The sequence below is a fragment of the Lucilia cuprina genome, chromosome 4 (genome assembly GCF_022045245.1).
Source record: "Lucilia cuprina isolate Lc7/37 chromosome 4, ASM2204524v1, whole genome shotgun sequence".
Taxonomy (NCBI): Eukaryota; Metazoa; Arthropoda; class Insecta; order Diptera; family Calliphoridae; genus Lucilia; species Lucilia cuprina.
The window spans coordinates 9,541,757-9,567,899 of NC_060952.1; the positions used below are offsets into that span (position 1 = coordinate 9,541,757).

The window sequence follows — 26,143 nt, forward strand, 5'->3', positions numbered from 1 at the left end:
TCAAATAAACAAAAAATACAAACTCGAAAACTTGTATATAATTTTAAATAAAAACATTTTTATTTGTTTAAATAAATAAAAAAAACATTAAAAACAAATAATGAGTGATACAAAAGTGAATACATTTTTCATATCGGAGAAAATTTCCAAAGTGCGCTGGGTGCCGGAACACTTGAAAGAAAGTGAAAGATTTTTAAGCGGCAGCTGGGATATGCCCAAAAACTTTGTACGCATTTGGCGTCTGCAAAAGAATCAATATGTGGATAATTACAATGAGTACGTGCCCAGGTGTAATGATAAATTGGCCATGCCGGGAGATGTAACGGGTATAGAATTTATAACAGACGAGGCGGCTGTAGTTAGTTGTAGTGATGGTAAGTGGTATGCGAGTTAAGGAAACAGAGAAACTTGTTTAATTTATACTTTCTTTTAGGCCGCATTACTTTATTAAAAGTTAAGAAAGCTGTTGATGAAGACACACTGCAGGAGGAGGGGAAAAGTGAATTGTTACATCACTTTGAGGCTAGTGGAGATGCTGCTTGTTGTACGGGCATATCGGTGTATGGCAAGGAGGTGGCTACTGTAGGTGAAGATGGGCGTTTAAATATTATTGATAGCCAGGCTCATTTGGCTGTTAGGCGTACTATAGAGGCAGACAGTTTATCTTTACTCTCTGTTCTCTATGTTAATCCGCAAGAAGTGTTGGTAGCCAATCGCATGGGTGTTATACGCATGTTTGATATACGCTCCTCAGCTGAAGCTACCCCCTCAGCAGCCTTTATGACCTCCTGTGAAGATGATAAGCGCTCAAATTATGTTTCTTGTCTAACATCACATCCCACTCACCCCATATTGTTTTAGCTGGCTCGGAAGAGGGTTCCATTACTGTTTGGGATTTACGTAATCCCGGTTATCCTGCCTCTTATCTCTCAGCCCACAATAGTCCTATTACCGATATTGGTTTTCATCGCTCAGATCCCTCTAAATTGTTTACCGCTGCCGAAAGTGGTGAATTATGGTTGTGGTCTCAACATTCCTCACTGGGTGTCGCCAGTGGCATGGAACCCTCCAGTACGGATAATATTAATCCTTGGCTTAATGGTGAACGTGCCAAAAATCGCATTAGTGTGACTTCGTTAATATCGGATTTACGCAAATCAATCAATACATTTGATTCACAAAGTTCGAAAATTATGTGTGGCAGTGATAGTGAAGCGTTTTATTTTGTTGATAATATTTTGTAAGGAAAAAAATGAAGAGAAAAAGAATTTTCAAATACATAGTCTTAGTTCGTAATCTTTATTAATTTATGCAGTGTTTTTAATAAAACTTTAAAATTTTTATAAAAAGACCTTTTAAAAAGTATAAGGATTTGAAAAATCCTTTATGAACGTAGCAAGTGTCAAATTAAATGCCACAAAAAGATAAAAAATACTTTAAAATGTTAATTTATAAAAACTACCAGTATCAAGAATTTAATCTAAAGAATCAAGCAGTTTGCACACTTTATTCAAGACTCAAGAATTATTCAAGATTCAAGATACTCAAGAACTGTTCAACATTCAAGATACTTATTAAAATTGAGATAGTAGTAAAAGGTAAGTAATTTTTAAATTTAAAATAATTTTGATACAGATTGAAACACAACCAAGATTTCTTATGAAATAAATGACAATTAGCGTATATCGAATTTAATAATGAAAACTTTCTCAATATTAAAAATGTCAAATATCTTTCGTTAAAGAGTGAAATTTGTATAAACTAACTTTTGGGAGAGTATTTGGTTATAGCTTTCTAACGATCCAATAAGGTCTTATCACCTGACACAGTCCTTAATGTCTTCTGGCAGTCGTTTAATAAGTTAAGAAATATATGTACTACTAAAATTTACGCATTGCTCGGACTTCTGCTGGGATGCTAGTGTTGTGATGACGTAAACGCTGGTATATTTCTGTTTCTAGGTCTTCATATATACAACCTCAGTCCCCTTTTTCCCAATTTAAAGCTAACCTAATAAATTTGTTCGTTTTTATTTTTCGTTTAATGTAGACGTTCAATCTGGGTTCATTGATTTAAAGATCCCAACATATTCTGTGTCTGGCAAGTAGGAGTGATATTGTATATAGCCTTTCAATGTATTTTTGATAGCTCCTTACGACATCGTTTGCACAGCAGATAGGTCAAAATACTTTTTTAGTTAGGGTCGTTAGAAGCTTTTAAATCATGATTACTCAAGGTAAAGGGAACAAAACGCCACCTTGTGGTGTAGTTCGAAATAACCTTTTTTTACCGATAGAGAGGTCATATTTCTTTTTTGGTAAGCATCCTTAGAAGGCTTTAAATCGTGATTAATCATAGTAAAAGGAACAAAATACCACCTTGTATTGTACTCCGAAATAGCCTTTTACTGATAGTACATTGTACATATTGCATTTTATCCTTCTGTACCTTAGCACGTAGTTGACACATTTACTGATCAATCGGTTTGTTATCAAAGGATTCACCTATAGCACATAGTTCATTCATTTACGGGTCAATCGGTTTGTTATCAAACCTTGACATTCTATCTGGGATCAATGTTTTAAAGATCTACTCCTCAATGGTAGTTATTAGAGTATTCAATTATTCGGGTGTTTGTCTTATTCGGTTTATTCGACAAATAATTATTTGGTGTTTTAAGTTGGCCGGTTAATAGTCGGATAATTCAAAATTATTCGGTTAATCGAATAAGAGGAAAGTGTATGTTGTTTTAATAGGTATTTCATATCTACAATATTTTTCTTCCAATAACAAACAAAATTGTAATTTTCCACTACTTTAAATTCAATTCTATTAATTTTTTTCTCAAATATTAGAAATTATTTATTTTTATGTGAAATCCTCTTATATATAAAGAAATTAAGTTTATTAAATTTATGTTCTTGAGATTTATCAATAAGTTCCAGAATTCATACGTTCCAATGAACTAGTGTATAACTAAGTATTGCTGAAGAACTTATTAGAAATACTATAGAAACTGTTTCTCAAAACTGAATGTAGAAGTAAAGCTATCATTATTTTTAAGATTTCTTTTCAGAAATCTGAAATGATTTTGCATAAACCCATTCTGAGAAGTAGATAAATCAGAACAACTTATTACAATATCTCTGAAGTATTGTTATAAAAATTAATTAAGAAATTAAGGAGTGAGATCGAAAAATTCTTAACACAAGTTTTTCATTAAATTTTTCAACCAAAGTATTATTTGATTTTTTTTTTGATCAAGTTACCTTTGAAAAACATGTCAGTTATTATGTGTAATGTCAATTATATTAATTTTTTGTTAATCTGATTAAAATTAGTGACCAGAAAAAAGTGCGTACTGAAATTATTAAATATTTTCAACTAAACCCAACTTGGTCTTACAAAAAGTTGGCCAAGCATACAAAGGTCTGCCGTCAAACTGTTTCCAATGTTATTAAACAGTACCGGGAGAACTTGTCAGTTGATAGAAAACATGGTTCAGGTAGAAGGAATGGTCCACAATAATTTGTTACAACGGGCTCTATAAATACCGAAATTTACATCAAGTAATGTTTACAAAAAAGGCTGCTTCCATTCATAAGACTTCATAATGTGTCCACTTATTTTTGGCCTGACTTGGCATCCTGTCACTATGGTAAACAAGCCCTTGAGTGGTACAAGAACAATAATGTGGTATTTGTACCAAGAGAGGCAAATCCTCCAAACTGCCCGGAGCTAAGGCCAGTGGAGAGATATTGGGCTCTTGTTAAAAAAAAAAATTGAAGAGTACAAAAAAGGTGTCCAAAAGTGTGGTAGATTTTAAACGGAGATGGACTACATGTTCGAGCAAAGTGACAGAAAGCACTATAAAAACGTTAATGGAAGGGTTTCCGAAAAGGGTTCAAAATTTCATCACTAGTGATTAAAACTATAAAATATTTTTGTTTTTGTAAATTGTAATAATAATTTGAATCAAATAAAAAAAATAAAGCTGTAAGTTTAGTGGTTTCTTTTTTATAAACATATATGTATGTTAAGAATTTTTCGATCTCACTCCTTAATACAGAAAGTAAATTTATTACAAATCAAATATGAATGTATAGTCTGACATTGTCGACTATATGATACCCTACACCAGTCATTATGTTAAAAAAAGTGGATAATTTTTAGAAAAATATAACATTTAATTTGTTCTTTAACCGTATTGTGGAATATTTTTACGTATTATTGACAAAAAAAAAGAGATTTTCTACATAGGGGAGTAAGGGTAAATATGGATCTATCCTTATACATTTTGGCAGAGGAATGTACGTCTACCTCAAAGTTATTTATGTACATTTTAATCGTTTTATTAGAAATTATAAATAAATTTTGACTTCAAGACATTTTATGAAGGGGAGTTTGCTAGGGTCAAATGAGGCCCGATCGCTATAAAAAATTAGTAGTGTCATTTATCGTTCTATAAAACTAAGTTTTGCAGATTTTTGTTGAGATAATAGAACATAATCTTGAATTCGTTTGATGAGATCCCATCTATAACAACTCGTGTAGTGCGATCTCTGAGAAAGCTCGAAATAAATCGCATGAAGTTATTACCGACACCAAATGCAATTAGTTTTGATACAAGAGCACCATGCCACACTCTATCAAACGCCTTTGAAATATCTAGAGCCACCACTTTACTTTCGCCGAAATTGTAAATGGAATGACTCCATTTTTCCGTAAGGAGGGCTAGTAGAGCGACCTCTACGAAAGCCATACTGGAATGGTATAAGGTTCCATTCCATTAAAAAAAAGATAGTATTCTTCCGCTGTGGAAACTAGGCCCGTAGTTTTTTAAAAACGACATTGGCCCTAAAAACCCAACTTTCGAGTTGCAATCGAGTAGATAGAATCAAACAGAAATTCTAAAAAAAAATATTTTTAATAAGATTTTGGGTTTTGAGTCCGTTTATGAAAATTTAGAAAAAGTTTCCATTTTTTTGTCCCACTGTAGAGAATAACTTCATTTTATTCGGTTTCCACCAAATTTCCATTCTGCTTAAATTTAAGATTATTGTCTGGTACTGTTTTCAACCGTATTATCGTCTATCTGTTCTATTGTTAAGTAAGGACTTGTTTGGGTATAAATATTACTCTTGCACCCTGCCATTTAGTTGGAGTAAGTATATGTCCCTTATTTTAAGCATGTAGATGTATTAAAACCAGTCCCGCCTACATCTTGTTCCCACAACAATCGGTTCTTCGTACCGGAACGACTCGGAGAACAACGATCAAGAATTGTCAACCCAGCCACACCGACTTTACACGTGTCGCTGCTACAACAACATCTGGGACTGGTTTGGCATCTCCTGAGCATGTTACAATAATATAATTAGTATTTTTTTTTTTTTTTCAATAAAAATCATTTATATTTATTATTATTAATTGTTATTTAATTTGTTTGATGTTATGTTTAAATATGTATATTATTGAATTATATTGAATTGAAAAATAAAAACATTAAAGAACGTTTAAGCTTAAAGATTGACTAGAGTTTTAAAATTCTAGCTTTTCATTACAATAATAATAATATTAATTATTATTTTATTATAATATTTATTTGTTTAATTTGTTATTAAGTGTATTGTATGTAAATAAAATTTGAAATAATTTTAAAAAGTTGTTATAGAAGGAAATTTCGAAATACATTTGAAGCACCCTGACTTATAGCTAAAATTATTTTTGTTTCTCTGCTCAACATTTCAATTAAATTTTACATTATTGAAATTATTTAAACAAAAAGAAAATAAATTAAGTAAGAAGATCTATATTTATTACAAAATGAAATCTTCTATGTTTGAAATGTTCCATTTTCTTTTAAGAATTATGCGTGTTTTTTGTTTTTTTTTTTTCAATAAAACTACTTTACTAATAAAAACTTAAAAACAGTTAAATAAATTATAAAAAAAAACTTAAATTTTAGTACTGGGAATTTGTTAACAAACAAAAAAAAATCTACTTGACTACTTTTTATAGAAGCATATTTACACTTTTATATTTAAATTTAATTTAATTGTAAATATTTTATTAAATAATTAATTTTACATTATTTTTGCCTTTTTTTATTTTATATCAATTTGAGCATAAATGCTAAAATATATGAAAACAATTAATTTTATTATTAATTCTTTAATTTGTTTGTTGCTTATCAATAAGAAAGAGCGACAGAGAGTGTGATTTTAATGGAGAAATTAATATTTCTATTCGTTGAATTCAATTTTTATAATTTATGTTTAAACTTCTTTTATGTTGTCTGTCCTTAATAAAATCTTTCCAATTTGGGTTTATTTAATGCTGCACACAAATAATATCCTGAATAGTTTTGTGAACCGGGTGTAGTAGCATAATCGCCGATGCCATGGGTATGATGCGAGTGATGATGTGGATGCGTATGTAAATGGGAATGCGGCGGAAGAGGAGTGTGTGTATGATGATTAACATAATCGCCATAATTACTGGCATTAAAGGAATGTGTTGGATGTGCGGCGGCAACGGCCGCATGATGATGGTGATGATGATGGTGTGCTGCATAGGCATGGGTATGTGTATGGTTGTGGGGATGATATTGTTGAAAGCCACCTCCACTGCGTTGTTTTTGTCACGTCAACAGATTGCTGCCATTATTGTTGGTCGAATGTACGCGCATGTGTCGATTTAAATTGCCCGATTGGGAAAATCTAAAAATATGTTAATAAAAAATTAATTTTAAAATATATATGGATGTGTCAATTTATAGGAACAACTTTAATGCTGTCAAGATCTTATTTTTTTTTTATTTAATGACAAAAGCCCTTTACATATATAACTGCGAGTATATAGAAAAATACCATATTTTTAAAAATACGCTAGAGAAATTCCAAGACCTAAATATAAGAGCAACATATGAATATTGATTGAATCGCCGAAATGTCATGGTTATTCGAACTATACATCAGGACAAACATAATTAAATATCCATCTAGTTTTTATTGTAGCAAAGTATTTAACTAAAATTTAATTAACAAACGTTTGAATAAATGGGCGTGGTAAAGTTTTCTAAATGATTGAGATGCCATCATTTCTAGTTTTCAAGATATCGATTCCAAAAGTTAAAAAAACACCCCGTTTTAAACCGTATTTAATACGTTTATTATGTCATCTGAAAGACCAAAAAAAGGTTTAACATCTGCTTATATCTACTTATTTGCTGTATGCCTCTACCGCATACAGCAGATATGATTGCTTACATATTAGTTACAACGGGACACTATGTAATTGGCAACCATGTCAGAAAAATGGATCTCGAATACAAAGACTACTCTAGGAGTTGTTGTTGTAGCAGCGACCCGTGTAAAGTCGGTGTGGCTGGGTTGACAATTCTTGGTCGATGTTCGTTGAACTCCGAGTCGTTCCGGTGCGAAGAACCGATTGTCGTGGGAACTCTAGGAGTTATCATAATGGAGGGTTGTTATAGAATCGAATAATCGTTGGAATTGGTTTTAAAAATGACTAAAAATACATTGCTTATGTTTTTGGCATTTTTAACGATAATGAATCGTGATATAGATCGAACTAATAACACTAGATTTTATTAAATCTGTCAATAATACCTTACCTCCTTCCCTATTGCCTATCATTCAATGAAAGCAGAGAACATTGTTTGGGATTTAGTGCTCTCTCTTGTTTGGATAAGAATGTTGGTATTATTCGTAACGGGACACTATATAATTAGCCACCATGTCAGAGAATTGGGTTTCGAATATAACGACTACACTAGTAGCTGTCATAATGGGGATTTTTATAGAATCCAATAATCGTCGGAATTGGTTTTAAAAACGACCAAACAAAAAATACATTCGTTATGGGAAATCATATGTTTTCGTCCTTTTCCGTATACAAAACTGATAATAATACATTTTATTAAATCTGATCATGTTATTTGAAGCTTTCAAATCATATATTCAAGAGGAAATAATATTTTACATCCTTTGCTATTGCCTATAATTAAATGAAAGCAGAGAACATTATTTCGGCTTTGCTGTTCTCTCTTGTTTGGGTGAACTAATGGATAAGAATGATGGTATTATTCATAATGGGACACTGGGCCTCGAATATAACGACTATTGATGAAGTCGTCATAATAAGAAGGAAGAGGAAACAATACCTCACCTCCTCTGCTATTGTCCATCATTCAATGAAAGCCGATAATAATGTATCGGCCTTGCATCTATCTCTTGTTTGGGTAAGCTAATCTGGCTATATGCCTTAATACCGGATGGTTTAAATCTGAATGTAGTGAGTAGTACTTAAAGGGACTCATACGACTATTGGGACATCACAACGGAACTCAGATTGAGTAACTACAATTTTTGAACTAAACCTGCTTGATATTCGAGATAACTTAGTGATGTCTCGGTATAGACATTTTTCAAATCTGTGCTGGCCTGTACTGCGTCGTTGATATCAAGGCCAAGATCTTACGTCTCTATCTGCCTTTACTAGGCAAATGTTTTAGAAATCGGGTGTAAGTAGGTTCTAGACCTATCTTAGCTTCGCGTTCTACACGTAGTTATTAGGATACACTTTCCCCGTTGTGATAAAGAGACATTTTTAGTAGTTCTTTAGCTACATATCTCAATCACCTATTATTTAGCTGATATTATCAAAAATCGTTTTAACTCTCATAAAATTCTTATTCAAGCAAGTATCACATTCAAAACGAAAAAAAAAAATTCAAGTAAACAAGTCCTTAACTGATATTTTTGAGACCTTAACTGAAGTTCATCCCCTTAAATTCTTCCTATTAACTTCGACACCTATTCTGCATTTTAATTTGAATGGAAATTTTCTCTGTTTGGCAACTTTGGTATTCTGCATTTCAATTCGACCCTCCGCCATATATACAACAACTTACAAAGATGTTATTACGATCGAAATGCATAATACACACAATGGAATTGCTTATTTTTCTTATGATTCAGTTTTTGTTGGAATACCTTTTTTCGATCATTGCGTAATTGAATGCGTAAACACAATCGAAATGCAGGAAAGGGGTGTTTAATTCTTCCCTAAAACGGTATTCGAATAACTACACTGCAATTAACCATCGTAAGCGTTGTGTAAATCCAAAAGATTCTATGGGAATATGTACTAGCATTATAAAAACTAATGTTGATTTCGAATAAGATATATGCTATAACTGTAAATCTAAGAATTTGAGATTATATTATAACTCACCTTAATAAACACAATTTACATTGATACGGTTTTTCACCGCTGTGAATTCGCAAATGTTTCGTCAGTGTTGAACTGTCCGAAAATGATTTTTTACACGCAGAACAACGATAGGGACGCTCACCCGAATGGGTTCTCATGTGCGTAGTGACACTGGAACTTTGTGAGAAACGTCTATCACAAATGGGACAACGAAACGGCTTCTGACCAGTATGTGTGCGTACATGAGCTGTTAGATTGGCGGCCTGCGAAAAACTCTTGTTACAATCGGGACAGCGGTAGGGTCTTTCGCCCGAATGAGTTCTCAAATGAGTCTTGAGTGTACTGGGTCTAGCATAAGTTTTGCCACATAGACGACAAAGATTTGGTTTGCTATCCGAACCCTCTTCATTGCTATCCTCGTCTTCGTAGCCACTGGCAACGCCGGAATTTGATGAGGGTCCTGAAATTTGGTTGAATGGTTTTGTGTCACGCATTTGTGTGAATAGAGTTGGACTTTTAGTGGGTGGTGAATAGCTTTGACCCACTTGTGTGCTTGTATAGAAACTTTTTGGTGTTACAGCATCCATGAGGGGTGCTGGCGGTGGTGTTGTGTCTTTTTCGAGGGCCTCGTTGAGGGAGGGTAGTAGGGCTGAGGAATTTTGATTAGATTGCAGTGATGGAGCACGAAAATCAGCTGTAAACGAATAGGTGGCAGCAGCTGGGTAATGTGAAGGACTAAGTAAGGGTGGATAAAGGACATTTACTGCTGAGGAAGAATTCGTGGGTGTCCATTGCATCTAAAATTGTTTAAATATATTAAAAAAGTTAAATAACTAACTGTTTCGGCATAACTAAAGTTGGAAAATAATAATAAAGAAATAAAAAGAGGCTCACTTGTGAACATTGCATGGGCATTGTAGCATCAGCAGCCCCATAACCATGCATTGTCATGTTCATACTAACATTAACACTCATACTGGGATACATGGCTGCAGCACCTGCTCCTGTTGCTGATGCACTCATGTGTTGAGAACTACACGAATTGCCCGTGACATTTCCCGCTACTGACGTTGATGTATTTATGGGATCATAGTAACATGACTGCGTTGCAACATTATTCAACGCATTACTGTGCGATAACGATTGCTGGCCTCCGACAATCGACGACGACAACGATGACGCCGACGCTGATGACGTTGCTACTCCTGACTGATGTTGATGTTGGTGCTGGTGTTGATGCTGATGACTGCTGGGCGATACTAACATTTGATGCGGATGTACGGTATACGAGAGTGAAGCTTGATGAGGATTGGCTGAGAAATTATATGATGCACCACACGGTGAGAAGGGAAAGAGACTGGGTAAGGGATCAATGTCTAATGGTGGCAAGCCTGGAAATGTTGACGCCATTTCATCGGTAGACCAATAATTTGATGCACAAGTATTTCCACTACTGCCCGTGTTATTGTGTATAACTTGTGAATTATTTTGTGCAGATCCACCGAGATCACCGACAACAATTGGATCGAAACAGGAACCACAATCGAAATCGTTGCTCGGCAATGAGGATAGCGGTAATACTGTATTGCCTTGACACGACAAACAACCAATACACGATGCTGCAGCACACTCTTGCTATATAAAAACAAACGCAAGGACGGAAAGGGTTTAATTAGCTTTGAGCGATGTTATTTATTTTAAAGTTGTTTAAAATCCAAAGTCTGCCGTATTAGTGAGAAATTATAATTATTAGACCTATTAAAACTGATTGGTATTTCCAGTGACTTTTCATCCCAAACTAATTATGCAAAGGAGAAGCTTTATGCCAATTTTCATTTAGCTATCTGAAATTCTCAGGATTTATATTTTTTGCCTAATTTTCCTGTTGTATAAGTAATATTTCTAAAACTAAAGCAAAAGGGAATCCGACGGGGAATAATTTAAATTTTATTTAGCTTTAATACTTTTTTTTATATGCTTAGGTTTTTACATTCACTCTGATAATATGATTTTTTTTATATCCGTATATTTTTTAGAAAATTTTTAATCGGTAATAATTTTTTAATTTAAATTTTTTCTTCAAAAGCTAAAAATGCTCTTTTACACGAATTTAATATTATTTCAAACTTATTGTAATCTCTTACTTAATTCTTTTCTCAATCCTTTAATTAAATCCAACACTTTAAATAAAATTATGAATTATTTTTTATGTTTAATAACTTTCAACAATTTCACTTCACACAAAAAAAAAACCCGACGGTCAAACTACTATTTAAGACGTTTTCTTAAAAAAAAACACCTTCTCAGTGAACATTTACCTGCGGACTATCCAACGCCAAACCGAATAATGGATTATTGGGAACATATCCCGTTTCAGGTTCCACAGGACCTCCATTTGAGACATCGCACGATATGTACATAGCTCCACCCTCTTGATCTTCCAGGGAATCTGCGTAGTAAATGAAATAGAAATGTTAAAAGTGTAACGTTTTATAACATAGAAAAATCAAATTATTATTTAAAAGTAAAGCATCCCTTAAATTTAAAATCTCCATCACTTTGAGATGAATTTTTTTTCTCTTATGAAATTTTTATCTGAAGCATATCTATATGTTTAAAAAAGTGGTAATTTAGCGGAGTATGCGCAGTGTACATTAAGAGTTAAATAAAATTGAAATTTAGATTTCAATTTCAATATTATTCAACAATTTTAACACTTTTTGTACATTGTTGTTGTTTTCTAAATTACAATTTTTTACCAAATTTTTAGAGTTTGTTTTTGTCAAGTACTTTTGCTCACATCTCTGTTATTTTTACAGATTTTACTGATTTTAAATAGAACACTTCTCAAAATCATGTCTGATACAGAATTTTTAAAGATCTATTTCCCGATGATATATGAGGTCTTTAGAAAATTGATTTAAACAGATAAATGAACATTTAAGCAGTCATATATACAGATATACGAACAGGGTTTATTCGAATACGCTATCTATAAGGATCCAGAATATATGTATACTTTGTATATGGTGGGAAAATTATATTGTGGACTTTACAAACAGAATGACAAACCTTGGAATTGCACAGAATTATCGGTGTCCTTACGGGATATACATATTGTTTAATTTAACTATTGTTTCTATATTTATTCACATATGAATACTAGAGATAATTCTTAATTTTAACTATTAGGAAATACGATATTGAAGATTGCTTGCCGTCTTGGTATCATTGACACAGATATAACCTATTTAAGATATACCTATGTATATCGGATTTATTTGTACTCTTAAATCTATATAAATCATCTATATAAATATAAAAAATTCTAACATTACTGACTGATTCATCATTACACAGCCTAAACGGTTAAAGCTAAAGAGCAGAAATTTGGAAGACGGGATGTTTTGCAATTTGAATGTTAATGGGATAAAAACGGGTAAATTCTAAAACCACCATCTCCTAAACTAGAGAAGATACAAAGGCAGTTTAAAGCTTGTTGTATATAATTGTTCGTAATCGACAAACAGAGGAACTACAGCACCTAATGATACAATACTTCAAATATATGTTTCAGGGATCCTGAGAAGTGTTCCTGTAAAGTTTGAAAATTTTCCGACAGATGGCGTTTTAATTTAAAATTAATTAATTACCATTGGCCTAAACCGATTATTAAAACATTTTAGGTTTAATGAGATATTTACGTGTAGAATCCAAATAGCTAATAAAGGGTCTGCAAGGCGGGCCGAGCGCCGCATATATACTTGAATATATTTTTGATTCACACATTTTAAAGCTTGTTACGAAAGTATACTTTCCTAAAACCTTAAGCTGCGCTGGCTTCCGAATTTCACATCAGTTTTTTTGAGATATCGTCGTATGAAGAACAAAACTTTTCGGCCATATTTGAAACGTTATCACAGCTTGAAGACACCTAAATTTATAACGTTTGTTATATCATCAGCTAAACCTTAATAGTTTGGGCTATGGGTTTCTATTTTATCTAAATTTTATGGACCTGTTTAATCATTGTTTTAAGTTGGATAGCGCGTGAACTGTAATAAAATAGTATTTCAAATACACGTTTTGGACATATTGCGCAATTTCCCCTGGGGCATTTTATTTTGTTGTAGTTTCCGCAATCCTGGTGTTATTGCAATCCAGGGTGTTGTCAGTGTTTGATTTATATCAGATACCAAGAGAAAATGTTTTAGGACTAGTTCTGTTCAGTATATTACCATTCTGGAATCATGCTGAGATATAAACCCCAAGCACAGGAAGATAATTAAGATTAAAAGTATGATTGTACAACAATGTGTCCAGGTTATCCGAGTCTCTATGTTGTCTACGAAGAAAACTACAGGGACTACACTATTTTACGTATGTAGCTCAACAAGCGAAAGTGATTAAGATAAAAGGCAATTAAATATATATAATAATCGGAGTTTATTTTAAATATTATGTTGTATAGTGTTTGTTTAGTTTACTCAGGTTCTAAACTTTTTTATTCTTTCAAGTTATTTTTCTTCTTTTGGACTATAATTGGGCGATATTATTATTATAAAAGAGAATACATTTCTATATAACTCTTAAGCATTACAATCACTTTAAAATTAATAATTTTTTTCTGTTTTAAAACCACTGTTCATATTCATTAAACTCCGCCCATTACGTTATAACAGCGTTATACACCACATTTTTTACATGCAAGTATGTATGTAGTTGTATGCTATACACAAACACATATTGGTGGTGTTTGTGTATAGTATCTACATTTATAAAATGGACTCGCATTAATGTTCTATTTTCTAGGGTAAAAAATACATTTGTTTGGCATACAGGGATGCTTTACATTTACATTCCAATTTAAATTTCCATTAAAACAATTGATTGTTGTTTTTTTGTGGAATTGCTTAAATACATATTATAATACAAACATTTGTTTAAATTTAATTTTACTCAAACTTACCCAGAATTATTTTCAAGAGTTTGGAACTTTTATATAGCAATCCCATGACATGACTCCTTTAGCAGGTTGCTTTTGTTGTTGTTGTTTTTGATTTTTATATACAATTTGATTTTTTCTACGTTTCATAATTTGTAATTTGTGTGTTTCTATAAAAAACAATGTTAAAAATATATATTACACTTTTTTAATAGTTTATGAAAGGATTATGTTTTATATTTTTGTTCAATTAATTTTCTTTCATTATTTTGAGAGCGATTTTTTTTTATTTTTAAAACTATTCCACTAGTTGGACTTTTGTAAATTGGTTCAATATAAATAGCCCCCTGAGATATATGTAAATGCATTTGGGGGAAAAAGACCTTTATTTGTTAAACAAATTTAAAAAGTCTGTCTTGAAAACCCTGAGTCAGAATCTAATCTCGAATTTAATCCATCACATCAGATATTCAAGATGTCTTGTCATAAAATATAGAAAATCCCTTTTGTGACTCCGTTTTTAGACGCTATAGTTGTGCAAAGTTACTTTCATTATTAAAACTTATATGTCATATTAAATACCAATATCTCAATAAGGATTTAAGTTTTTTTTTTTAATATTGTTGACAAATGTAATGTAAAATCCTGTAGCGACTCTATTTGCTGAAATTTTAAATGTATTCTATTCAGTCCATATTTATATTAAAGACAAATATGTGATAAGAAAATACAAATTTAAATCTTCAAAATATCGGTGAAAATTCCGACTTATGTCCATTTAAAGAGGATACCGAGAAAGAAAACAGCTTTGAAAAACATCCATACATAAATCTACTAATTCCATTTGAGTTTTACTCATGACGCCCGCCATTCCGCAATGAGATTACTATGGAAATATATTGGATAGTTCATGATCCAGAGAGAATTATGATCTAAATAGCAATCGGTGCAACGTTTCTGGTCCACTCAGTGGTTGAAAAAGACCATCGTGAGATTAAGCCGTCAAGATAGGTACTTAGGTAAAAACATGAACATCTTGACCCTACAGTTTTCACCCCTTTCAAACATGTTATATAAAAGTATAGTATATAGGTTTTGTAATACCGGATAAAAAAGATTCTATCAGTGATTTAGGATTCACATTATAACTTACTACAGTTCAGATTTAGAATTCACGGTATGCAGTTCAGAGTTAATGTATGGTCATACGAATATTTGAAGACACTCCATTCTGGAGAAGAGCAGTAGGGAAAAGTGAATGAAACCTTAAACGCAGAAAGAGAATATCGGTTAAAAAAGTGAGGCATGGGTTAGTGGCATACTACCGTACACCGAATATATCTATCTTGTGTCGAAACAACAAGCGCTACTTAATTGTTCTTAAGTCGAAAAATGTATCTGGATAAGCAGAGTTGGCCTTTGTTAAGCTCGACATATTAAGAAATTGCTTGTATATGACCCCTTACGCAAGTACACACGTTGATCGTTTAAGTTCTAATTTTTAATTTTTTATTCCAAATATTCACGGTTTAATCGAAACACATATTTAGATTTGTTTTAGTTTCTATTTAAAAAAAATTTTTGATCGCACAAAAATGTACATCCAAATTTTTTTACCGGTTTCACTCTTTTTAGTTTTTATAGTCCTTTCCATGTCCTTTTCAATTGTCCTGCCTTGGCAGAGATCCGAAATCGGATGCTCGGATCAGCCTATTTTGGTGATCTATTCAAATTGTCGAATATTAAAATGACGTTCATTAATTTGCCAGAATGGCTATGAACTACGTCCGTATGGACATAAATAATAACGTAATCTAGCAGTCACGTTTTTTACTCCATGGCAGTTATGCCTGGTTTTCCTTCTCAGCGACTTTTTCGCATCTCCTCCCTTCCTCTTCAATTTTCTCTCTTTCTACTTTTCCCTATATTTATTTTTGTTTTGTAGGTTATTTACAAAGGAATCAGCCTGGACCCAAATAAAGCAGAAATTGACTACCCGGGATAACCTAACATAGTCCTTTCATTTGAATCCTTTTGCATTTTTCTTTATTTAGACGGTTTTGGGTCTTCAGAGTATGATTTCACAATTTCTAGATATATTCGTTTACTCCATCCGTTTTGTTCTCATAAACTTCACAAGGTAAGAAGTTGTCGATCATGAAACAACTCTTGCGTAACTTTGCTGTTTCGATCTTCGAAGCACATGCCCCGAGGAATATACATATTTCAATTGCGATCCACTAAGGATATACAAGTCGTAATTTTGAATATAGCGATGAAAATTAGATATGTTAGGAATATATGTATGTTAAGTTTCCTTTGAAGTTTCAAATTTAGTATTATTTGCATACATTTGAAACATTTGATAAATAAGCTTTTTTTGAAATCTTAACAACTTCATTTATTTAATTTTTTGCAAAAATATATAATAAATCGTCCATTTTTATTTTTCAAACTAATACTGCACCTTATTGATAAATTGTATTCCATAATTATTTGGTCGTATATCCTTAATATTATATTTTTTGTCTTAAATTGGTTTTATTTAATATTATTAATATTTGTTTTAATATAAAATATTTTGTGCTTTAAGTTAACTTTTAAATTCTTTTTATTAATTTTCTTAAATTTCTTTTGTATTTTTTTTTTTTATTTTATTAAAATTAATTTATTTTGAAATTTAAGAAACCGTTACGCGTTAGTTAACGTTTTGTTAAGAGACACGATTTGAATTTTTTCTTTGTTTTGTATCTAAAGGAACAACTTGCAACGACGAACTAAAGACTGCAACTAATTTTAAACATCAGATCAATTCAGAAAAACTATCGTTCAAAAAATTTATTGATGGATGGGTTTCGTTAAAAAAAAACAACAACAACATAAAGCGACAACCACAAACTAAAAAAATACACACAAAGACAAATAAGCAACACTAACAACAAGTACTTAATTACAAAAAACAACAAAAAGACAATAAGAAAAAAGAATATCGCCCTTAAAAGTACAAATACTAACACACATAAACTAGTGAGTAAGTGGTTGTAAAACAACAAAATCCCTCCTCCTCCTTCTGCTCTTTCCTTCCTTTTCCTGTACTTCATGTGTATGAAACACACGCACATACTAACATCCATTCATATAGAAAGTGTCATACAAATCAGTTTTTAATTTGTTTGTTGTTTTTGTTTTATTGTTCATTATTTAACTACCCCTTGTCTCAAAATGTTCTTTCTATACATACCAACAAGCACTGCAACAACAACTACAATATCTGTTGTCATTTAATATCATACATCATGGGACGACATCAGATAGTGGCAGTATGAAGAGAATGTTTATGAAAAAAAGTGGTAACAAGAAAAAAATGAATGAAAAAGTTTAAAACGGCCTGTTTGTCGAGACTGTCACATAGACGGACTTGCACATTTATACTCACGCACACTAACATAACACATAGGTGACATGAACAATAAACCACTCACTTACCACTACTGATCGTCTTATTTTGCCGGCAACACCAATAAAACCCACACACATTGAAACTTCTGTTGATAAGCACACGCTTCCTTTTTTTATAAACACAGAAGTGGGGGTTTGGAACTGTCAGTTATTTGTGTAGATCTGGTCCATAATTATTGATTGAGTCACCAAGAAAAGAGTATTCTATATATCTAATTAGCTCAAATCAATTGATCGACTGTCATATCTGATATAATTCTTAAAATATAGACTATTGGCTAGACTAGATTATAGACTAGACTATAAACTAGATCATAAATAGGACTATAGACTAGACTACAGACTAGACTATAGACTAGACTATAGACTGGACTATAGACTAGACTATAGACTAGACTATAGACTAGACTATAGACTAGACTATAGACTAGACTATAGACTAGACTATAGACTAGACTATAGACTATAGACTAGACTATAGACTATAGACTAGATTATAGACTAGACTATAGACTAGACTGTAGACTATAGACTAGACTATAGAGTAGACTGTAGACTATAGACTAGACTATAGACTAGACTATAGACTAGACTATAGACTAGACTAGACTATAGACTAGACTAGACTATAGACTAGACTATAGACTACACTATAGACTAGACTATAGACTAGACTATAGACTAGACTATAGACTACACTATAGACTCGACTATAGACTAGACTCGACTATAGACTAGACTCGACTATAGACTAGACTTGAAATATTCATATAATTCCAGGACAACATAGAAATTTCTTCCTGGAATACTGTTTGAACACCCGTAATATTTAACCCTAGACAAATTTGCCGCTTTCACACACAAAGGGTTAAGAAGCGGTTGCTACAATGTTTTTTGTTACAGTAATGGTCAGTCAGCATTAACACTAATATTATTTTCCTATTGCATATTGTCTGTTTCGGTGTTCTTATGTGCAACATAATAATCCCTACCCTGTACTCATTAGTAGTCCAAAACATTTGTATCCATTCTACTATTGTAATTTTTGGCAGTGATGTCAACTATGCATAAGCAAAACGCACCGTTAATATCATGAAAAGCTCTAGATAGCACTAAAAGTTTTTTAAGGTTACAAATTCATTATTTATTACAATAATTTTTTATGAAAAACTGGTAATCTTAATCTAATTTCGGATATCAAAATGATTCGTTTTATGATTACAGAACGTTGGGAACTACTTTAGTTTTATTTCCTATGTAAGTGTTTATAGAAAAAAATTTTGGGACAAGATAAAGCACGTCGTACAGTAAGAACCGATTATACTGTGGTCACAAGTGTGCAACTTGTGAACATCGAGATTAACAGCTTGAGCAATTGCCTATAAACAAACACTTGGGTTATCAAAAACGCTAAATTGACAACGCTGGTTATCAACGTATATACATACACTGAGCTTATTGTCTTTTATAATATTTTTTTATTTTTCTTCTTCCTTTTCAATGCCCACTATACAAACCCCCCTCTCAGACACATTTGTGCTAACTGAAGATGGTGACAATCTCTTGACTACCTACGTACTCAAACTCACACTCGTACAAAATTAACTTCTACTTCTTAACCAATGAATGTCGTCTACCATTTCAATTCCGTCCGCTTGATCCATGAATGTGTGTATATATGCATGTGCAATGGATAGATGATGAATGGTTGGATGAATGTGTCGCTTTATTTGTTTTTCGAATTTTTATTTTCTGCTTCTGTTGTTTTTTGTTTTCGCTTCCATTTCCATTTGTAGTTCCACTTCAACGTCATGTTGGTTTCGTTCGAAAAATATTAATAATATTCATTCCTCCTTATAGCAGTCAATGTTCATTCAATTGTAATCAGCCACAAAAAATGTAAATCTCTGTTGGATATTTTCTCTATTTGTGTGTGTATTTTGTCATTCGATATTGTATTTGTGGTGGAATTGGTTAAAATTATGAAATATTTATAAAAAAAATTGTAGTTCGCTTTTAACACATACATGCATGCATATATATGTATGAAGTCTATTAGTTAGTATGTATGTTAGTTTAGAATTTTAAGTATTTTGCTTAGTTTGGTTTTAGTTTGTATACATCTATATACTTAGTTAAAGTATTATAATAGAAATTCTTGGCAATACCTACCGAAAGGTTAAGAGATCAATTTACAAACATGATTCAAACGACTAGTCAGTCTATCATACATTTTTAACATATTTCTTTATTTATTGAAAATCTTTAACATAGAATCTCACAATGAATGAAATTAATTATCGACCGGAATAAAATGTCTATTACAGCATTTTGGATATGGTGCTGCAGGCTCAATGGGATCACCCAATATATAACCTGATGGTGCACCAATGGCACCACATCTAAAATAAAAATTAAATATATAATAATTTTATAAATATCTAAAGTAGTAAGTTGTTACTTACGTGTGGAAAACAACAGAACCTTCACTGCCGCACAACATACGGCCACAACGTGAAAAAGGATGTTTAGCCTCTTCTCCGGGCGATACAATTAAATCACCAACAACACATTTGCCTGGGTATCCTAAATATTTTTAATTAAAAGAATAGTATTATTATTTTATACATATGTAGTTCTAAAACTTACTTGGGTCTTTATAAGTTCCTCTAGCTACTGCTGCCCTATTTGCGACAATGAAACCACAAATTAAACTTATCAGAATCCAAAATTTCATTGTTGTTTCAATATAAAATGCTAAATCCCAACTAATATATGATTGCAAAGTTTATAAGTCTGTATTCTATTCTGCATAAACATTGTGATAAGAAATAATAAAAAAATAAATATGTGCAGATCCATATGTACTACCGTGGGACAAAAAATATTCTATCTACAGCCATTAATCAAACAATACTTTAATATACATAGAAAGGTTATCATATCGGTTTTTGGTGGGAAATATGAGTCATCACAGATTTTCACTATTTCGATTTTTGATGGAAAATATTTGTGATCACAGAAATATGAGTAATCACTATTTTCTCAATTGGAGCGTTATTTAAGAAGTTACAGCCATTTTAAGTTTTTCATATAAAAATCGATTTTTGGTGGGAAATATGAGTGATCACAGATTTTTACTATTTTCTCAATTGGAGCGTTATTAAGGAAGTTACAGCCATTTTAAGTTTTTCATATAAAAATCGATTTTTGGTGGGAAATATGAGTGATCACAGATTTTTACTATTTTCTCAATTGGAGTGTTATTTAAGTTTTTCATATAAAAATTTAAAGTTTTTCATATAAAAATCGATTTTTAGTGGGAAATATGAGTGATCACAGATTTTCACTATTTTCTCAATTGGAACGTTAATAAAGAAGTTACAGCCGTTTTAAGTTTTTCATATAAAACTCAATTTTTGGTTGGAAATATGAGTGATCACAGATTTTCACTATTTTCTCAATTGGAGCGTTATTAAGGAAGTTACAGCCATTTAAAGTTTTTCATATAAAAATCGATTTTTAGTGGGAAATATGAGTGATCACAGATTTTCACTATATTCTCAATTGGAGCGTTATTTAAGTTTTTCATATAAAAATTTAAAGTTTTTCATATAAAAATCGATTTTTAGTGGGAAATATGAGTGATCACAGATTTTCACTATTTTCTCGATTGGAGCGTTATTTAAGTAGTTACAGCCATTTAAAGTTTTTCATATAAAACTGGATTTTTGTTGGTTTTTCATATAAAAATCGATTTTTAGTGGGAAATATGAGTGATCACAGATTTTCACTATTTTCTCAATTGAAGCGTTATTAAGGAAGTTACAGCCATTTTAAGTTTTTCATATAAAAATCGATTTTTAGTGGGAAATATGAGTAATCACAGATTTTCACTATTTTCTTAATTGGAGCGTTATTTAAGTAGTTACATCCATTTAAAGTTTTTCATATAAAACTGGATTTTTGGTGGGAATATGAGTGATCACAGATTTTCACTATTTTCAAATTGAAGCATTATTAAGGAAGTTACAGCCATTTTAAGTTTTTCATATGAAAATCGATTTTTAGTGGGAAATATGAGTGATCACAGATTTTTACTATTTTCTCAATTGGAGCGTTATTAAGGAAGTTACAGCCATTTAAAGTTTTTCATATAAAAATCGATTTTTAGTGGGAAATATGAGTGATCACAGATTTTCACTATTTTCTAAATTGGAGCGTTCTTAAGGAAGTTACAGCCATTTTAAGTTTTTCATATGAAAATCGATTTTTAGTGGGGAAATATGAGTGATCACAGATTTTTACTATTTTCTCAATTGGAGCGTTATTAAGGAAGTTACAGCCATTTAAAGTTTTTCATATAAAAATCGATTTTTAGTGGGAAATATGAGTGATCACAGATTTTTACTATTTTCTCAATTGGAGCGTTATTTAATAAGTTACAGCCATTTTAAGTTTTTCATATAAAAATCGATTTTTAGTGGGAAATATGAGTGATCACAGATTTTCACTATTTTCTCAATTGGAGCGTTATTAAGGAAGTTACAGCCATTTAAAGTTTTTCATATGAAAATCGATTTTTGGTGGGAATATGAGTGATCACAGATTTTTACTATTTTCTCAATTGGAGCGTTATTTAAGAAGTTACAGCCATTTTAAGTTTTTCATATAAAAATCGATTTTTAGTGGCAAATATGAGTGATCACAGATTTTTACTATTTTCTCAATTGGAGCGTTATTTAAGAAGTTACAGCCATTTTAAGTTTTTCATATAAAAATCGATTTTTAGTGGGAAATATGAGTGATCACAGATTTTCACTATTTTCTCAATTGGAGCGTTATTTAAGAAGTTACAGCCATTTAAAGTTTTTCATATAAAAATCGATTTTTGGTGGGAATATGAGTGATCACAGATTGCCATTTAAAGTTTTTCATATAAAAATCGATTTTTGGTGGGAATATGAGTGATCACAGATTTTTACTATTTTCTCAATTGGAGCGTTATTTAAGAAGTTACAGCCATTGTAAGTTTTTCATATAAAAATCTATTTTTGGTGGGAAATACGAGTGATCACAGATTTTCACTATTTTCTCAATTGGAGCGTTATTAAGGAAGTTACAGCCATTTTAAGTTTTTCATATAAAAATCGATTTTTGGTGGGAATATGAGTGATCACAGATTTTTACTATTTTCTCAATTGGAGCGTTATTTAAGAAGTTATAGCCATTTTAAGTTTTTCATATAAAACTGGATTTTTGGTGGGAAATATGAGTGTTCACAGATTTTCACTATTTTCTCAATTGGAGCGTTATTTAAGAAGTTACAGCCATTTTAAGTTTTTCATATAAAACTGGATTTGAGTGATCACAGATTTTTACTATTTTCTCAATTGGAGCGTTATTTAAGAAGTTACAGCCATTTTAAATTTTTCATATAAAAATCGACTTTTAATGGGAAATGTGAGTGATCACAGATTTTCACTATTTTCTCAATTGAAGCGTTATTAAGAAAGTTACAGCCATTTAAAGTTTTTCATATAAAAATCGATTTTTAGTGGGAAATATGAGTGCTCACAGATTTTCACTATTTTCTCAATTGGAGCGTTATTTAAGAAGTTACAGCCATTTAAAATTTTTCATATAAAAATCGGTTTTTAGTGGGAAATATGAGTGATCACAGATTTTCACTATTTTCTCAATTGGAGCGTTATTTAAGAAGTTACAGCCATTGTAAGTTTTTCATATAAAAATCGATTTTTGGTGGGAAATACGAGTGATCACAGATTTTCACTATTTTCTCAATTAGAGCGTTATTTAAGAAGTTACAGCCATTTTAAGTTTTTCATATAAAAATCGATTTTTAGTGGGAAATATGAGTGATCACAGATTTTCACTATTTTCTCAATTGGAGCGTTATTTAAGAAGTTACAGCCATTTTAAGTTTTTCATATAAAAATCGATTTTTGGTGGGAAATATGAGTGATCACAGATTTTCACTATTTTCTCAATTGGAGCGTTATTAAGGAAGTTACAGCCATTGAAAGGTTTTTTATATAAAAATCGATTTTTGGTGGGAAAAATGAGTGATCACAGATTTTCACTATTTTCTCAATTGGAGCGTTATTTAAGAAGTTACAGCCATTTAAAGTTTTTCATATAAAAATCGATATTTAATGGGAAATATGAGTGATCACAGATTTTCACTATTTTCTCAATTGGAGCGTTATTAAGGAAGTTACAGCCATTTAAAGTTTTTCATATAAAAATCGATTTTTAGTGGGAAATATGAGTGATCACAGATTTTTACTATTTTCTCAATTGGAGCGTTGTTTAAGAAGTTACAGCCATTTAAAATTTTTCATATAAAAATCGATTTTTAGTGGGAAATATGAGTGATCACAGATTTTCACTATTTTCCCAATTGGAGCATTATTTAAGAAGTTACAGCCATTTAAAGTTTTTCATATATAGTGGGAAATATGAGTGATCACAGATTTTCACTATTTTCTCAATTGGAGCGTTATTTAAGAAGTTACAGCCATTTTAAGTTTTTCATATAAAACTGGATTTTTGGTGGGAAATATGAGTGATCACAGATTTTTACTATTTTCTCAATTGGAGAGTTATTTAAGAAGTTACAGCCATTTTAAATTTTTCATATAAAAATCGACTTTTAGTGGGAAATGTGAGTGATCGCAGATTTTCTCAATTGGAGCGTTATTTAAGAAGTTACAGCCATTTCATATAAAACTTGATTTTTGGTGGGAAATATGAGTGATCACAGATTTTCACTATTTTCTTAATTGGAGCGTTATTTAAAAAGTTACAGCCATTTTAAGTTTTTCATATAAAAATCGATTTTTGGTGGGAAATATGAGTGATCACAGATTTTCACTATTTTCTCAATTGGAGCGTTATTTAAGAAGTTACAGCCATTTTAAGTTTTTCATATAAAAATCGATTTTTGGTGGGAAATATGAGTGATTACAGATTTTCACTATTTTCTCAATTGGAGCGTTATTTAAGAAGTTACAGCCAATTTTAAGTTTTTCATATAAAACTTGATTATTGGTGGGAAATATGAGTGATCACAGATTTTCACTATTTTCTTAATTGGAGCGTTATTTAAGAAGTTACAGCCAATTTTATATTTTTCATTTAAAAATCGATTTTTGATGAGAATTATCGGATTTTACAAATTTTCACTATTTTCTTAATTAGAGTGTTATTTGAAAAGATACAAGCGATTTTAATTTTTAAAGTGATTTATTTTTAGTATATCTTATGAGTTTTTGGAATTTTATATATTTTACGCATTTTCTTCTTCAATTGGAATATAATGCTTTTCACAGCATTTCGGATATTTTGCATCTGGATAAATGGGTTTTCCCAACTTATGACCGTCTGGTGGTAATATGGCGCCACATCTAAGTAAACAAAAGACATTTATTTAGTTATGTTAATGACACATAAAGGAAAGTTTAAACTAACGTATGAAAAACTATCCATCCAGTTTCACCGCACAACATACGCCCACATTTGGAATAGGGATGTTCACCAGGCGACAATATCATATCATGATAGACACATTTACCTGGGTGTTCTTTTAATAAAAAAGAGAAAAATGAAAAAATAATTATATTATTTAGAATTCTATTAGTTTAATTCTAATTAAATTTTACTTGGATCAGCGTAATTCCCTTGCATCACCGCCGCCTTATTAGCAATAATAAGGCCACAAATTAAACCTATTATTAAGAAGAGTTTCATTGTTCTTTCTAAGCTTAATGCTAGAGCTCAACTAATTACTTTGTGTTTAATTTAACAAAGCATATTCATTTTAGCAAAATAAATTTTGAATATTAATTTTGAGATAAGAAATTATCTCAAAAGAATAAAATATTTTCATATGTCTCTAGCAGTAGAAGCAGAGTGGGTGCAGAAGTGAAATTTTAGATTAAGTTAGAAGAATTCTTATAATTCAAAAAAAGTTCAAAGGTTTGCATTTAATTAAAATTTAGTTATATATGAAATGATTTATACTAGCCTAGGAATACAGTCCCCTGAAATACTGCGGCTATCCATCTTTTTATTTCGGTTTTTGGAAAGAGTTTTGTCCAAAGAGGAACATTTAATTGCATATTCATTATCACCATATAAAATTTGATGCGAGAACCTAGAGGTTTTTCGAGATTTAGTTTTCTGATCCAAAGAGTTCCGATTCTTCTTTGGCTTTTTGTCGATATTCAACGTGCTTTTTCAAAAGTGTTTCTTTCAAAAACGAGCTTCTTTTGGCGTAAAATTCACAATGAAATTTTATTTTCTCGAAATGCTATTGAAAAATTCGGTCGATACGACAACCTTCCAGGATGCGAGTCTTAGATTTAGTGGTCAACATCATGAGATTTAAATTTTTGTTTGTTTTTGCGTATTATTATTTTAATTGTAAATTGTATAATATATAGAGATAAAAACCTTGAGAGATCAAAAACTCGA

At 31.3% G+C, this 26,143-nt stretch overlaps 5 protein-coding genes across 5 annotated transcripts in view; 2 read left to right on the forward strand and 3 right to left on the reverse strand.

The window, feature by feature from the left end:
* LOC111675798 (nucleoporin Nup43) lies at window positions 1-1,296 on the forward strand. The gene is given in 3 exon segments (XM_023436639.2): window positions 1-374; window positions 434-838; window positions 841-1,296. Coding segments are annotated over 3 exon segments (1,083 nt in total). The 5' UTR covers window positions 1-100; the 3' UTR covers window positions 1,245-1,296.
* A 20-nt stretch (window positions 1,297-1,316) lies between these two features.
* Window positions 1,317-26,143, forward strand: part of LOC111680959 (deoxynucleoside kinase) — a 95,577-nt gene continuing 70,750 nt past the window's right edge. Inside the window, exon 1 of the mRNA XM_046948527.1 lies at window positions 1,317-1,598. Within this exon, the coding sequence (XP_046804483.1) occupies window positions 1,412-1,598 (187 nt within the window). The 5' untranslated portion in view covers window positions 1,317-1,411. The remainder of the gene's footprint in view (window positions 1,599-26,143) is intronic.
* On the reverse strand, window positions 6,104-16,967 carry LOC111675793 (protein glass). The gene is made up of 6 exons (XM_046948525.1): window positions 16,653-16,967; window positions 14,210-14,355; window positions 11,559-11,689; window positions 10,135-10,875; window positions 9,262-10,037; window positions 6,104-6,722 (listed from the first exon to the last, which is right to left on the reverse strand). Exons 2-6 carry the CDS (start codon window positions 14,253-14,255, stop codon window positions 6,644-6,646), a joined length of 1,773 nt encoding a protein of 590 aa, XP_046804481.1. The 5' UTR covers window positions 14,256-14,355; window positions 16,653-16,967; the 3' UTR covers window positions 6,104-6,643.
* LOC111675820 lies at window positions 19,873-20,437 on the reverse strand. Its single transcript, XM_023436661.2, has 3 exons — window positions 20,294-20,437; window positions 20,110-20,230; window positions 19,873-20,046 (listed from the first exon to the last, which is right to left on the reverse strand). Exons 1-3 carry the CDS (start codon window positions 20,379-20,381, stop codon window positions 19,938-19,940), a joined length of 318 nt encoding a protein of 105 aa, XP_023292429.2. The 5' UTR covers window positions 20,382-20,437; the 3' UTR covers window positions 19,873-19,937.
* LOC111680989 lies at window positions 24,895-25,491 on the reverse strand. The gene is made up of 3 exons (XM_023442708.2): window positions 25,330-25,491; window positions 25,139-25,250; window positions 24,895-25,074 (listed from the first exon to the last, which is right to left on the reverse strand). The coding sequence occupies exons 1-3, from the start codon at window positions 25,415-25,417 to the stop codon at window positions 24,957-24,959; spliced, it is 318 nt and encodes a 105-aa protein (XP_023298476.2). The 5' UTR covers window positions 25,418-25,491; the 3' UTR covers window positions 24,895-24,956.

What these genes read in the sequence shown, in the direction of transcription:
- LOC111675820 (XM_023436661.2), bottom strand. Translation starts at nt 20,381, where the DNA reads ATGAAATTTTGGATTCTGATAAGTTTAATTTGTGGTTTCATTGTCGCA. An exon ending in AGGAACTTATAAAGACCCAA is followed by an intron (nt 20,231 to 20,293) that starts GTAAGTTTTAGA and finishes AAAAATATTTAG; the next exon opens with GATACCCAGGCAAATGTGTT. An exon ending in GGTTCTGTTGTTTTCCACAC is followed by an intron (nt 20,047 to 20,109) that starts GTAAGTAACAAC and finishes TTTTTATTTTAG; the next exon opens with ATGTGGTGCCATTGGTGCAC.
- LOC111680989 (XM_023442708.2), bottom strand. Translation starts at nt 25,417, where the DNA reads ATGAAACTCTTCTTAATAATAGGTTTAATTTGTGGCCTTATTATTGCT. An exon ending in AGGGAATTACGCTGATCCAA is followed by an intron (nt 25,251 to 25,329) that starts GTAAAATTTAAT and finishes TTTTATTAAAAG; the next exon opens with AACACCCAGGTAAATGTGTC. An exon ending in GGATGGATAGTTTTTCATAC is followed by an intron (nt 25,075 to 25,138) that starts GTTAGTTTAAAC and finishes TTGTTTACTTAG; the next exon opens with ATGTGGCGCCATATTACCAC.
- LOC111675793 (XM_046948525.1), bottom strand. Translation starts at nt 14,255, where the DNA reads ATGGGATTGCTATATAAAAGTTCCAAACTCTTGAAAATAATTCTGG. An exon ending in ACTCTTGAAAATAATTCTGG is followed by an intron (nt 11,690 to 14,209) that starts GTAAGTTTGAGT and finishes TTTACTACGCAG; the next exon opens with ATTCCCTGGAAGATCAAGAG. An exon ending in TGTAAATTGTGTTTATTAAG is followed by an intron (nt 6,723 to 9,261) that starts GTGAGTTATAAT and finishes ACATATTTTTAG; the next exon opens with ATTTTCCCAATCGGGCAATT.